This window comes from Larimichthys crocea, chromosome XVII (assembly GCF_000972845.2).
Source record: "Larimichthys crocea isolate SSNF chromosome XVII, L_crocea_2.0, whole genome shotgun sequence".
Taxonomy (NCBI): Eukaryota; Metazoa; Chordata; class Actinopteri; family Sciaenidae; genus Larimichthys; species Larimichthys crocea.
The window spans coordinates 9,591,645-9,607,371 of NC_040027.1; the positions used below are offsets into that span (position 1 = coordinate 9,591,645).

The following is a 15,727-nucleotide window of genomic DNA, read 5'->3' on the forward strand; positions in this document are numbered from 1 at the left end:
GATTAATAGTTTAAAGGTCTTTCAATCTAAATGTAGAATGGCTCCAGTTTTCACCCATACTGTGGTCTGTACTCATGCCCTCTATGACCTTTCAGTAATCCATACTGTAGGTGGATATTTTTAGCCAATGCAGCACTATGCCTATAAGTGCATCTGTAGCACGGTTCCATGATCCCTATGGGGATGAAAAAGAGTGTGGGTGGCCCAGTGGGATTTAAATCAGCCTCTGTTCTCACAGTGTTTTCCTGTTAGCTGTGCTCTGAACAAGACTGACCCACAAAACACAATATTTAACAACTGATTATTTTTATTTTTATTTATTTTTTTGCCAGCCTCCAAAAGGATGTGGTGCGTTGACACTGGGAAAGTGTCAAACCAGGGGGTGCGCAGACTAAATACAGTCCGTTTCTGAGTGTGCTGTCAATAGAAGAATAATCTTTTATAATGCATTGCATAGAAATGGAGGAGCTGCACGCTGGTGGAAGAAAAGCACAAACACTCAGCAGATGGGCTGTTTCTAGACGACCTAAACACATCTTAGTTTGTATTTGTTGCATTCTGCTCGTCTGCTTGCTTCTCTTATAATTTGAATATTCAGATCCATCTGTTTTAACCTCGCCTGTCTGTCTCTCTGCACCAATAATGGACTTCATTAACTCAATTCGAGGAACATTTGTTTAATATAAAGAGCGATTACTTATGCATTATTTCAGCATTTATGATGTCATCTCTGCCACCTCACGAGGGCACTGTTGAGCAATTCCTGGAACAGCTGTGCCCTTCTGTGAAAGCATCTGTATGTGGTAAGGATAAATAAAATATTAAATAGTGACCAGTCAGTGTTGGGGGTTTTTGACAACATTTTAAGTCTGTTTGGGGACATGGAAACATTCATTCATGTGTTGCCTGTTCAACAAGCAAAGAAGAAAAAACGACATGAGCATGCAAACACATGCAGGAGTGAACACACACCTGTGATCAGTATATATATTTGGGACTGGTTTTAAATTTGAAACAAACTGTTGCTCATTTCCTAAACTACAACTAAATTTGCAGCCATGACAAATATTATGTAAAGGTAAATCTTCCATTTTTTCACCATCCAAAATCCCATAATCTCATCAAATCCCATAACCTTGCAAAGGTTACAACAAACACGGTAAAACACTTATTTTCCAGCAATCAATTAGGTCAACATATTTTTTTCATTTCATATATACCCTTGATCAGAAAAGACGAGAAGACCTGCCAAAATGCAACCTATTTTGTTTACACAATTGATTTTTGCAAATGATTCCCAAGGAGGAAAAACAGCAAATAAAACCTTACCAGAATACTCTCCTTATGCAACAACGATAAACACAGCAAAGTCTGGGGGCAGGAGCATTACACCAAAGAAAGCACTAACTACACCGCATTAGAAAAATTACTCTTACTTACTGGTGATTCAGAGTAATGAAGATAAAATGCATGTAATAACTCAAAGCTCGGTCCTGTTTTTGTGGATGATCACAATGACTTCCGTGAAAAGTCAAGGTAAGACCAAATGGTAATTTGTACGCTCCTTACCATTGAATTCTGGGTTAAATGTTGTGTTGTGGGGATAAACAAAAGAAAATGAAATACAATTTTTTGGCTTTTGTTTCTTGCTGTCCAACAGAATGTACACTTTTTAGAAAGCACTTTGTACGATGAACATTTTGACACATCTAATCTGGATGCCAGCTACCCTCCTGGAAAACAAGTGACAGTGAGCTGCAATGTTGGCTACACTGGCTTTTTCCAACTGATCTGTGTCGAGGGAGCATGGCAGGCTCGAGGCACTAAATGTGAACCTAAGTTACAATCATTAATTGTCTGGAAACAAATCTTTATTATGCCATTACAAGTTGTAAATACTACTAAACATAATATGCAATATGTAGCCGGATTCTGTTAAATAGACGTAGTGTTGTGGTTTTAATGAGCGCATAAAGCCAAAGCAGGCTTAACTTTACTGTATGATCAATGTTGAATATGATATAGTATTAAATCGAATATATTATAGGAAATTCCCCACAACACCTTGATACAACAAACTAACAAATAATGGTTTTAATTTTCCAACAATTGCAGCAATAAAATGTAGACTCTCGGTGGCCCTTGAAGGAACCTCGTATGATCCTGCTCACAGAAATGTGAAACATATGTTGTAGTTATATTCATGCTTGTGTGTTTTCTGTCTTCAACAGAAATAACATGTGAAATACCCGTGATTGAAAATGGTTTTGTGCACGACAAAAAACTGAAGTACAACGAAAAGGACGTCCTGCATTTTACGTGTAATCCTTCACGTGGATGGATGGATGGATGGATGGATGGATGGATGGATGGATGGATGGATGGATGTCATGGTCAATTTTCTATCCTGGCATGCCACATATGGGGCTTACTCAGGGTCAAACATATGCCCTGAGGTCACTGTAGGGATAATGCTGAATTGTGACTTCTCTCCTTGGCATACAGAGCAGCTGTATGTTTCTGTTTACCAAATCAGGCACCATTCTGATCATTACTGTGGTAACTGAGCTCAGAGGACAGGGCGGGCTCACAGAGTCAGATAACCACTAAAGTCTAAACATATCTCCTTGTTTGTTAAATAACTATTTATTGGCAAATACCATATACTGTGCATTGAGTATGATTATTATAGACATAGAGTAGTTGTGTCACTATTCTGAGAGCATATAGATGAACCAGAGAGAACAGCTTTGTCAAAACTGTCTGAACTGACCAGTGATGAACAACATTCACAACTTGTTACAACAAACTAACAAATAATGTTTTTAATTTCCCAACAATTGCAGCAATAAAATGTAAACTCTCGGTGCCCCTTGAAGGAACCTCGTATGATCCTGCTTACAGAAATGTGTTTTCACCTTGAAGGAACCTCGTATGATCCTGCTTACAGAAATGTGTTTTCACCTGGTGACACATTAAGAGTCAATTGTGGAGAGAAGTACTGGATTTCTCAACCTGAGCACACCTCAGCAGTAACAACATGCGGAGAGGACGGAGAATGGACAATCAGACCAGTATGCCAAGGTATAAAACCAACATGGACTTATTGTTCTTTACTGTGTGTATGTGGTTCATCAACCCATGATGAGGATTATTAATCTAATCTTGATTCATTTAAGTCTTTTTCTGATTCTAGAGGTTCGATGCAGCAGTCGACGACAGCCACATGTGTATCACTGGAATGTCTATTGGGCACAAATAATAACATTGGATGAGACTGTAGGATACTCATGTCAGAGAGACTACCAGAGCCCAGATGGCAGAAACCTGGCCACATGCACCAGAAAGGGTTGGAGACCAGATCCACTTTGTCAAGGTATTGTAAAGTTGTGTTTTTTGCATATCCATTTTTCCATATATTCAATGTAATACAGTACAATGAAAATACATTTAATGTTCAAACTGATATGATTGTTTTTATTTGTAAATATACACTCTGAATTTTATGCCCAGCTGGTACACCATAACAATCAACAGAATTAAGTCACCACCAAGATCCCCACAGTTACAAGCTCTATTCACACCATAGCTTAAGTCCAGTATATGGGAAGGTCAATACCTCTCATACCTGTCCATTAAGTGTTGTATAACGTTGTTATATTGAGTTTAAAAGTAGAATTGCTCAAAATTAGTTAATGAATCAGTGAATCGGGACAATAAAATTAATCTCATACCGTCCCACAATATTTGTCTGTTTATGAACATATGTTGTAGTTATATTCATGCTTGTGTGTTTTCTGTCTTCAACAGAAAAATCATTCTGATGAACCAACTCTGATGTGGAAACTAAATGCAGTTTCTACTTGACATTCAGTGTACAGACTGACTTTTTTTTCTTTCAGAGATAACATGCGAACCAAAAAGGTTTCCTGATGCTGACCCTGAAGAACCCTTTAAAGACCAATACAGTAACAATGAAAGGGTCAGGTATACCTGTAAGGAAGGTTTTACTGGACAATTTATTCTAACCTGTCGGGGAAACAGTTGGAACGGGTCTCCAGGATGTACAGGTAACTTCCAGTCAACCAAAAGGATGAAAATCCAGACTACTGCTAGTCAACTGTTTTTATCCTGTATGAAAGCCTTTCCTCTGAGCTGATGAAATCCCTACAGCTATCTGAGTACAGCAGAACAGATATAGGTTCAATCTTCAGCCTGTTATGCAAAAGAAATGTCTTGCCAAAGCTCAAAGCCACAACACCTGCTGATCCTACGTGGGTATTTTGATTAAATCATGGATACAGTGAAACAAAAGGCTACTTGTGGTATGACAATATACACTGAAATTTGCATGCATTAAAAATAGGTTTTAAAAATCTTGGCCAAAGCTGTCAAACTATATATACACACATATATACACACACTCACAAATTTGACTTCATATTTTAATTTAATGATGAGTCAAATGTTATGTATCTGTTATGTATCTGCTTTAACACTGTGGTGTTGCCAGTTTGCCAGTTTTAGTGAAGGTAAAATATCTGAATACTTTACTTACTTAACTAAATTATGTGAATCTGATGAACTAACTCAACAAAATGCAGCTTCTACTCACCATTCAGTTTACAGACTGACTTTTTTTGTTGTTGTTTTCAGCGATAACATGCGACCCAAAATGGTTTCCTGATGCTGACCCTGAAGAATATTTTAAATACCAATACAGTTACAATGAAGAGGTCAGGTATATCTGTATGGAGGGTTATTATGGAGAATTTACTCTAAAATGTGGAGAAAGAGGTTGGATCGGATCGCCACGATGTGCAGGTAGGGACAAACAGAACAACCAATTCATTGTTGCCATGTTTTGCATGCATGTATTTAAAGCAGACTGTAAGAAATTGACTGGCCAAATTAATTGATATAAATCTGATTAATCAATTCTGATGTAGAAACTAAATGCAGTTGTTTCCCATTCAGTGTACAGACTGACAATTTTTATTTATTTATTTATTTTTCAGAGATAGCATGTGACAGAAACGATTATGCCAATGCTGAGATTGTTGGAACTATTCGAGATAAATACAGATACTATGACCGTGTCATGTATATCTGTAAGAAGGTTTTCAATTCAAAATAATCTCGTCCAAAGCAGTCAAACTTCTTAGTGCTGAACTAAAACATTTAACAATGTTTAAATAGATTTTTGAATGATGAACTTTGATGTTGCTACTGTTTGTTTGGGAATAAAATTCTCCACAACACCTTGTTATAACAAACTAACAAATAATATTCTTAATTTCCCAATTGTTCCTAAAAGGTATTGTGAAGTTGTGTTTTTATTATTTTACTTTTATTTTCTTTATTTATTTTTATGTACTTTTACTCTACATATCTCATTTACCCATTTACACACATTCATACACCGATGGCGTTGGCTGCCATGCAAGGTGCCATGTCAACTGCTCATCAGTTTTAGGAGCTAACCATCATACGCATTCACACACCAATGACCTTTGGGAGCAATTTGGGGTTCAGTACCTTGCTCGACATGCAGACCACTAATCAGATGATTGAACCGCCAATCATCTGATTAGTGGACCTCCTGAGCCATAGCCGTTATGTTGAATGTCTGGACAAAATCACTGATACTGTACATGTTTTCTTCTCTTGCAGCTCTTGCTCACTGCAGTTCCCCACCTAAAGTTGAGAGTGCATTTATTCTGACTGATTCTAAGGATGAATACTCGTCTGGCTCTGAGGTCACTTATCATTGCCATGATAATTATACCATGGTGGGAGAAAACACGATTCAATGCAAAAACGGGACATGGCAGAAGAAGAATATTAATTGTACACGTACGTACTTTCAAAAGCATTTCACAAAGTTGGACATAAAGCTTTAAGATTTTAGTTTTAACGCAGTTAATATTTTGTGTAGTTTTCTAAATTGAATTTAAATTAGCCAGCTTTGAGTTTAGTGGTTCAGTTTCCTGTTGTTCCAGTTCAGCTGGTGTTCAGATCTCTCTCTGTCATGTTATTCTGCGTGACAGTGAGGGTAAAAAGAACTGTCTGGCATTAATTTAGTCAAATTTAAAATATGCTCTAGAAAACACAGTCACATATATATATAAAAATGATCATGGATAGACTCACTGGTACTAAACACTAACTGTAATAGTTATCTGTACCCATATAGTTTCGAAGCTTTTGCGTTGTGGGACTCCACCATTCCTTGAAGACGGAGGCTACAAGTACATAACAAAAAGTCATTATGATCATAATGAAAGAGTTGAATACATGTGTCAGCTATACTACACCATTGAGGGAGATCGTTACAAAACCTGCATCTCTGGCGAATGGACCGGACATATGAGATGCCTCAGTAAGTCACAGTTCCCCTCATACTATAGGCTATAAAACACTTCTTTAACATTCATTCATCAACAACATTTTCATGCAGTGTGGCTTGTGATTTACAGTCATTTCTGCCATTAACAAAATGCTATTTGTTTATTGTCCCCTGCAGAACCCTGTATGGCAAAAGAAGACAACTTCAGACAACATAATATCACTTTAAAATCTAATGACCGTGAATTTTTCACTCATGATGAACACATTGAGTTCATGTGTACCACAGGAGTACCTGTTGGTGAAATGGCATTGCATCAGAGGTGTAATAGCGGTGTGATTTACCTGCCTACTTGCCAGTGAGAGATTTAGTCAACTCAAATATATCAAGCAAATAGTTTGACATGTTACTGATCTTCTATCTCCACTTTAATACTGTCAGTTGAGTAAATTTTAATAAAACCATATTTGATGTCTCAGCCTGTTTTCTACCTTGTTTACGTTATTACATAATGATGATGGACACTTTACCAAGATTAAAGTTGACAAAACTAGGCACTTACCTCCCTAGTCTCAGTGAGAGTGCTTCTGAAGTCAAAACAGGTCATCGGTGGTTGAGCTGCTGCAGTGTTTATTCCCAGGGAGCAGAACTCCAAGACCATCGACCAGTTCAGGAGCACAGCCCTGCTGAATGGTGAAGACTTTCTTCTCAGTGATGGCAAGAAGAATGATCACCTTCTATTACACTATTAGACCTCTGAAAACAAATGCAAAATAGAAGCATCTTGACCAATGTATTACTTTTTTTTTTACAAATGATAATATCATCTTAACTGTTATGGAATTTTCTATGCTTAGGTCACATGTGGGCCTTGAGGTCCTCGGCAGTATTAATTGTTTGGCTTTGACTAGGTGCTAGTTAGGGATGCACCGAAATGAACATTTTTACTATTGCATAAATAGCCTAGAATACATTTGTAGACATGTTTTTTCAAAGAAAGTAAATGTTTATTTAATATCCTTCAAATATTCCAGTAGAACTTACAGTTAGTATAATTATTATTTCATTCATATTTTCATTCATTTTTTTTTTCTTTTCCATTAGGCTAGGCTTTCAAACAAAACAATTCCAAAAAGCATGACATTAAAAAACAAGTGTGTGCTTACTTTTTTTGTTATCCCGATGGCTTTTGCACTGTCCTTCGTGAACTTTTTGGTTTTTTCAAACAGGTTGGCCACGGATGGAGTTGCGGTGCCGTGCGTCTCTTTCTCGTATTCCTCATATATAGGCGGATGCTTGGCTTTCAAATGGCTTATTAATCCAGAAGTGCTAAACGTTTTAGCTGAGGAACCCCCTCTAGAAATGTTGGTGTTGAATTCATTGCGAACCACAATCCCTTTCTCGCTCTCAGAGATTTTAAAGTACTTCCAAAATGCCGACATTTTAGACAGAATCCGCCAGGTCCAGTATTGTCAGGTCTTGCGATAGACATAACTGACATAATGAAAACATCAATCAAATAATGTAATATTCCCAGATAGATTTTTTATTTTTTACAATCGGGACTCATATAAACATGACGTTGTGCGCCTCTTTTCCCGCTCAGTCGCTATTGGAAACACGAAGCTCTGCCAGTGCAACGTTTGGACCAGAGTGAAAACAAACGTGTATGAGCTGAAAAATGAAAAAAACATATGACTGTATACACCAGTATGTATGAAAACTGTGAAAAATGTCTTTATTTTGCTGTGTTCACTGATGTTTTACAAAGGGTTTAACCCGAACCAGGCCTCACAACAATAATAGTCACATAACATCCATGCAGTCGTAGTATATCGTGGGTACTATACCCAGGGCCGGTTTTTGCTCTGGGCAATGTGGGCGACCGCCCAAAGTGCAATCTATGTGAGGGCACACGAGTGCCCTGAAAAAAAAAACAAAAAAAAACTCCAGTTTTCTATACCACTCATTTCCACGTCAAGTTAGTGGAGTGGGCGCCATCATTGTCACGTCAACTTACTGCTGAGAGTCATACAGGTTGTGTATGTGTCAAAGGTGGAGGGGGGCGAGGGATAGACTGATCCCAGGCGGCAGGCCACACAACACAAACTGCTTCCAAATAAATTGTATTTCATTCATAGAATTAACATAGACCCATATACCTACATGTAATTAATTGGGTTATGTGAATCTGTTCAGTCATCTACGTGACCTCACGTGACTCCGGTTGATTGACGGGTGAACCGACGGTGTTGGCAAAGGTATAGAGGTTAAGTAAAAAACCAAAGAAGCATCAGGTGCCCAGTTCAGAAAAAGAAGAAAAGAAGAAGAGGAGAAACGGGCCAAAGATAAACTTATGCAGATTTCTTTTTTTGGCCTTTAACGATAGTACAGCTGAAGATAGACAGGAAGCAGGGGGAGGGGGAATGACATGCAGTAAATGGCCGTTCGATGCGGGATTTGAAACCAAGGCCAGCTGCAGCGAGGACTGAAGCCTCCACACACGGGGCGGCCGCTTAACCCACTACGCTACCGACCGCCCCAGGTATGCAGATTTCTGTGAGTGACGTGAGGGACAGCAGCTATAGGATATTTATTAGCCTCTTGCCAATATGTTGCTATTAGCCACAGAAGATGATTTGGTCGTATTTAGTTTTGCTAAACTAGCAACTATTAGAATTGACATCATGTCATGCAACTAATTTCACCCATAGGCAACCTAGTCTGGTTTGTGTTTGCAACACAACAAGTGCAAATTCACACAGACGTCCTTACTGTGGAATTTTTTATTACTGTACACTTGTGCTAACTTAAACAACTTCTAATATACAGTGACATGGCATTTTGTCAGCTACATGTGATATAGCTTTTGAAATAATGTCACAGGAGTGTCTCTCTGGACTTGCCATCATCAGCATCAATTATTCAGTTGCACAACAGATTTCGTATGATGATGTAATTGATGATTTTGCATCGAAGAAGGCTAGAAAAGTCAAGTCAAGTATTATATATGGCAGTGGGTTGCCAGAGGAGGGGAGGCCTGGCAAGGCAATTAAAGGATCTGTTCCCTAGGACTGCCTTTAATGTTTTGATTCTAATCTCACTTTCTTTTTTCAATAGATATGAATGTGGTCTTGTAAAGACTGTGGGACAACTGTATCAACAAGAGTCCATCTACTAAAACACTACAGGTTAACTCATGGCAATTTTGGCCGCAGGCACCCATACCCTTGCACTTATTCTAATTGCCCGTGTATATTCAAAACTTGGAATGCTCTTCATAGTTATTTAAGTAGGTCACATACTAATCAAAGTGTTGAAAATGTATAACCTCAACTACATTTAACTGTCGGTTGTGTACAAGCACCTACATAGGATCATCACAAGAGTATTTTTGTCACATCAGTAACCATCTCAAGAGCCATGAAACAGTGAATTGTATGTATGTAGTGGTGCTCTGCTCTACTTTACACTAATATTCTCTCTCTTTCAGAGTAAGAGTCGGATGTAAAGGTGCACACAATGTCTACTCCAGCAAAGCTTCGGATTGTCCTAGAAGAAGATTGCTATGTGAAGCTAATTTTGCCGTCTGGAATACCGGACTCTGTGGACAATCTTAAATTTGAGATTCAAAAACACTGTGGAATTGAAGGAGAGTTCAGACTGCAGTACATGGGCAATGATTTTGACCATTTTAAGAACCTGACTTCAACAGCAGATATCCAAGACAAAGGAACAGTAAAAGTGATTATACCAAGTGAGAAAATCAAAAGGACAAACCAAAGAAAGACACTAAAAACTTTCCACTACAGTAGTCTTGACACACTCTTCAGCCTGTTTTGCGCTTTTGTGACTTGGCATAATGGTCCATTTATTTTGCTTTTTTGAAAAGTACAGTAACCTCAGGCAGTTATTTTGATTTGACATTTTTGTTTGTATTGGTCATCTGAAAGCCAAATGTTTTCTGATTGAAATTTTGAAAGTCAATTAATTTTTTTATTTTTTGAAATGTAACTTTAAGATGAACTTGCACTTAAAAGCATCAGTTTACATTGGTTACACATGCCGTGTATTTTTCTAGGTGTTGATGACCACCACGTTTGGCCTGTATTCTTGCACAATTGCGCACTTGATTGTTATAAATAAAAGTGGGTTTAAGGAATTCAATTTTGTGTCATTTATTTGAATATTGATAAGTGATATTGATGGAACAAGATGGTACCGCTTAAATGCAATTATATCTAGTTTATTAATTCCAATGTAACTTTGTTCAGTAAGTCCAACATAACTTTGTTCACTAAATCGAATATGACTTTGTATAATAAATCCAACATGGCTTTGTTTAAAAAATCCACTATAACTCAACATAACTGTGTTGAATACATCTAAATTAACCCAGTTTCGTGCAACCGGTTGCCATAACTTAGTAGAGTAAATCCAATGTTTTATTTTTTTGAGTGAATCTGCGTAAACAGACATCTGTGTCTTCAGACTAGAATGTGCTGTCAATAACACCTCCATGGGTAAAGACATTCTCTGTGACTAATTCTGGGGCGTGTAGTATTTGTGGTGTTATCTTGGGGTTTAAAGTCGATCCACCAGGATGAGTTCGGCAGAATGTGAGACCGACTCAGGCACTTCTGATGAACTTTGAGAGTGTCTCTAATTCTGCTTGGACAAGCGTCAATAAATAATACAGCATAAGACATCAGAGGCTCCTGAACACTTTCTTCCTTCCTGACCTCACCACTGACCTTTGACTTCAGCAATTTCTCCACAACATTAACAATTTGAGTAAAAGGTTTATTCTACACAAATTTCAGAATATCCTCAGATGACAGCATGCACTCAAGATTGACTCCACAGGTTTGTGTAAAACCTGATAACCCATGTGATCCCAGCATGATCTGACAATGTTCCAAAGAGCTAAATGTTCAATGGGGATGAGGGGATGAAGTGACTGTGGAGGAAAGTCCATGACAATCAGGATTGGTTTTCAAGTAGTTCTTGCAAAGCTCTACTTTGAGACGTCTTCTCCGTGCAGGGTGGAGTCAATCTGGTGTCCAACTCCAGAGTAGGAAAATCAATCCTAGAATTGAATATTTCCACTATAATCTATAACCCCTGGAACACTTAAGGCGTTCTCATTTCTGTTCAGGTGAGGTTCAACGTTCATGCTTGACCTGAAAACATCAACAGAGCAACAACCCTGCCAGACTCTTGCCCAATTTTCTCTCTGTTCTTTGGTTCGATTCCCAGCTCCCCTATTCCAGTCAAGGTGTTCTTCATGGCTGTGTTGTCCATATGTGATTGTGTGCATCAATGAGCTTAGTATCATTATGAGGACTTTGGATAGGGATGTACCACTCCTAAGCAGATAAGCAGTTGGCACCTTGAATAGCAGCCTTTTTCATCAGTGCATGAATCTGTAAATGTATGTTGTCAAGCACTTTGAGTGGTCTGTGGACCAGAAATGCATCGTGTATAGTCCATCCATTTATCTGTACATGCCTTTCAGAGAAATCCATTTCAAGGAATACTTGGTATGTTTGGTGGAGGAGGGTTTTGGCAAAGTTGCCAAAGCTTCGGCAAGTTTGATTACACGTTTGTGAAATTCCACTGTGTAGAAACTTTTTTTTCTGTATAACTATAAAGAGAGGACCATTCTCTTTTACGAGTATCTCCTGACTGGATCATCACTATGAAATTCTCACTACTTGTTTGCCTTTTTGTCCTGTGGCTGAACATGGACATTTCATTGTCGCAGAATGGTAAGAATATTTGGTAATGGGTCTTAACACCAGGATAATGATTTGCCTATTTCTGCATTATTTTAAGCTCCTGTCACCCTAAATTACCATCCACATTCTTTCAGAGCCTGCAGGCTGTGAGAATCCACCACCTCTTCTTCATGGAGACATCAAATATGCCATGAAAAGTCAGTACAACCATAATGAAAGAGTTGAATACATGTGTCAGAGGTACCACACCATGGAGGGAGAGCCTTACAGAACCTGCGTCAACGGTGAATGGACCGGACAGCTGAGATGCCTCAGTGAGTTACTGCTCTTGGCCATTCTGCTTTGTGTTGTCAAAATTTCAAAGTGATTTCCAGTAGTTGGATGTGAGTTTGACACAGTCTGATTGTTTTTTTATTCTTTTTATTTTTAAAGTTAAATAACAGATCGCACTGTAGGTTTGGCTGCAAGTATTTTCTGTTGTGTTATTTATAATTCATATCTAATATTATGCCTTAGACCTCACTGAATCATTTGAAAAGTCATTCCTACCATTAACTAAATGCTTTGGTCCATTATGTCTTCCAGAACCCTGCACTGTTGATGACATCGACTTGAGGCAACGTAATATTGAATTCAGATATAACAATCACAGAAAGCTGTATGCAGCCCATAATGATGTCATCGAGTTTCAGTGTACCCAAACAAGACCTGTCGGCGCAATGCGTCTCAAGTGTAATGACGGTGTGATACCTCTGCCCACGTGCAGTTGCCAATAGGAGTTTTCACTGACTGGCAGTGACTCCACTTGTTTGTAGTGTCAAGACAATACAAACAACACAAATTACAAAAAAATTAATTGTCTGTAATTAAAATCAGACAGCTGTGATGTGGACATTCAGACGCAGTGTATATATTTTTAATTAATGGTACATTAGAGTTGAAGTCATTGAAATAAAAATCTTTTTATTTTGAGTCCTTGATTGAAGAAAAATGTATTTGATATATATAACCTCTTTCAGAAATGTCAGCGCTGTAATATAATAATATAAAATTTCAACTATTGTTTGGATTCCCATAAAATATGGCACAAACAATCCAATGGGGTCAAAGTTTTCACTTATTCAATGAAATATCTCCAACAGGACACTTTGTTATATTTATGTCAAGATACACAATATGTATGTACAGATATTTATGGTGAATCCTGCAAATGTAACACTAACAGACTAAATAAAGATAGAGAATATGGTCAGTGTTAGCTGTTAAGAATCAGCATGTTAGTGTCTTCATTCTAAGCATGTTAGCATGCTGATTACGTTTACTGACAGTACTAAAGAGCTGTACATAAACGCATGTGCACTGCAACATTATTATGTTCCAGCCTGGTCTGTGGGATATGCAATAAAGAGTAGTATTTACATAGCAGCTCTGTGCTTTACGTACAGTGTCACTGTAACTTTAGTCCGTAGTTTGATGTGTTACCGTGGTGTAAAGTGTAATACATCGCCTGGGCAATGTTACTGAATGATTTTTATAAATATCAGACATCATGCAGCGATATTTTGACATGCTGAGCAAACACTGGGGAGTCCACAAACCCTAATCTAGAGTATCACATGTGTGCACAGTAGAAAAAGCAAGAGCCAAGAGAACAGTTTCACATGGGTGAAAGGCGATACTGATATTTATCCTTGTTTTCTTCTTCTACTACTACTACTACTACTACTACTACTACTACTACTACTACTACTACTACTTTGTTTTGCTACTTCATGGGCATGGGGAGAAGTTAGACAGGGAGCAAAGCCACTGTCATGCCGGAACTGGAGCTGGGCAGTGTAATAAGTTCAGCAGCTTCTTTGGACATAGAACATAGTCATGGACATTTTCTCCATGAAATATGATCCAGTTTCACCAAAATCAGTGAAATAGTTGGTGGTGTGTGACTTAGTGTGTTATGTACTTCTACTTCTTTGGGTTTCATTGTGTGAGATTTTTATATTTGTTATTTTCCTCTATTTTTTAAATTTATTTTTAGTATGTTCGATTGATCATTTAATTATTTAGTCTCCTTTTTTCGTCATATACATTTTTCATTTTGTAGTCAACTCATCTAAAAATGGGATTTAGTCCTTGAGGCTTAGTTATTGTTATTGCAACTTCCCTGATTGGAGTAGACATCTTTCTCTCTCGCTCTCTCTTTCTGCTGCATCAGCAATGGAGGATGAAGTAAGGCAAACCACACAGTTCTCACAAAGTTCACACAGTCCTCAGTCAACAGAAAGAGTTCAACAATTAGCAACAAATTAACTTTAATTTTGCAGTGCAAAGTTCTTTGACGCACGAAGGCGACTAATTGTGTCATTTTCTCATGACGAAGATATCAAAACATTAAAACACATTGTTATAAAAATGAGGGTTACACAGCTAGTTAGATATTTTAACTTATACAATGTTTGTTCCTATATTATATGTCCTTAGGGCACTTCCCTTTATTGCTGTTTTCCTGAGACTGGCAGGGTAAGGTAAAGTTCAGGTTAATGTATAAATAGAGGGATTTGAGAACAGAATGAGGCCCAGGGACAGGTCAGAGAGGTGACATCTAGATTGGGGACATACTGGCTACTCATTAGGGGATATGTTGAAGAAAGCTGTTTAAATGCATTATATGCAAATTGACTGTTAACAATTTACAGTGGTTGAGACAGCCCATCTTCAGGAAAATGTATAAGAACCAACCGTTAACGCTCCTCAGGGAGCCTTTTTCTCTGTAACCCCTTTAGTGTGTTACATTGTGAAACGCTCCTCTTGTACAAGAACAATAAATTCAACTTTGATGCTTTGAATCCGATCCTCCTTATTTAAGGGTTTTTCTTTAAAATTCCCGTAACACACATAAACATATCTGTGCTTTAGAATACATGTGAAGTGTCACAGTGATGCATATACACACTAAACTTCTGTACAAAATAAGCACGCATAAGCCATATTGAGAAATAAAGGCAAACCCTACATTGCTTAATGGCTACATTTTGTTTCCAAACTGAGGTCAAAATTATTTGCTCTCCAGACTTTTGGACGCTGTTACCAGTTTTACAAGGCCATTAACAAACATTTGTATAAACTGTGCTTCAGTGTAGCTTTAACAGCGACATTTATGCATATTAAAATAAACTTGATTACATTTTTTAAATAATGATTGCTAGTTTCGCTGTGCTTAAATCACAAATGTATATATATATACATACTCTTGATCAGAAGAGATGAGCAGACATGCTGACATGCAACCTATTTTGTTTACACAATTGATTTTTGCAAATGATTACCAAGATGGATAAAAAAAACAAATAAACCTTTACAGGAATAGTCTCTTTATGTGCCAGTGATAAACGTAGCAAAGTCTGACAAAGCAGGGGCATGACACTAAAAGCACAAACAGCACAGTATTTTAAATATATATATTTTTCTGTTGTTTCCATGAGTCATTTATCTTATTCTTGAATAAAAAATCATAGTTGCACATATACCAGCTTCAGAAAGACATATTGTTTTTGTGATATTTGTTAAAGATCCAGTGAGTCACTTAAGGTGTTGTAATTACTTCCCCTTTTTTTCTGTTCTCTGGTGGTTGGAATGG

General features: G+C 37.7%; 1 protein-coding gene, 1 long non-coding RNA gene and 1 other non-coding gene across 3 annotated transcripts; all 3 read left to right on the top strand.

Moving 5' to 3' along the window:
- The first annotated feature begins 1,338 nt into the window (after window positions 1–1,338).
- LOC104936277 (uncharacterized) lies at window positions 1,339–2,920 on the top strand. Its single transcript, XR_002043055.2, has 3 exons — window positions 1,339–1,536; window positions 2,232–2,321; window positions 2,847–2,920. It is a non-coding gene; the product is annotated as an uncharacterized LOC104936277 (long non-coding RNA).
- A 367-nt stretch (window positions 2,921–3,287) lies between these two features.
- Window positions 3,288–5,766, top strand: LOC104936276 (uncharacterized). Its single transcript, XR_003464081.1, has 4 exons — window positions 3,288–3,376; window positions 3,903–4,070; window positions 4,657–4,824; window positions 5,674–5,766. It is a non-coding gene; the product is annotated as an uncharacterized LOC104936276 (transcript).
- Window positions 5,767–12,008: 6,242 nt separating this feature from the next.
- On the top strand, window positions 12,009–13,350 carry LOC104936275 (complement factor H-related protein 3). The gene is made up of 3 exons (XM_010752289.3): window positions 12,009–12,120; window positions 12,225–12,404; window positions 12,676–13,350. Exons 1-3 carry the CDS (start codon window positions 12,051–12,053, stop codon window positions 12,864–12,866), a joined length of 441 nt encoding a protein of 146 aa, XP_010750591.3. The 5' UTR covers window positions 12,009–12,050; the 3' UTR covers window positions 12,867–13,350.
- The last annotated feature ends 2,377 nt before the right edge of the window (window positions 13,351–15,727 follow it).

What these genes read in the sequence shown, in the direction of transcription:
- LOC104936275 (XM_010752289.3), top strand. Translation starts at nt 12,051, where the DNA reads ATGAAATTCTCACTACTTGTTTGCCTTTTTGTCCTGTGGCTGAACATG. An exon ending in CATTTCATTGTCGCAGAATG is followed by an intron (nt 12,121 to 12,224) that starts GTAAGAATATTT and finishes ACATTCTTTCAG; the next exon opens with AGCCTGCAGGCTGTGAGAAT. An exon ending in CGGACAGCTGAGATGCCTCA is followed by an intron (nt 12,405 to 12,675) that starts GTGAGTTACTGC and finishes TATGTCTTCCAG; the next exon opens with AACCCTGCACTGTTGATGAC.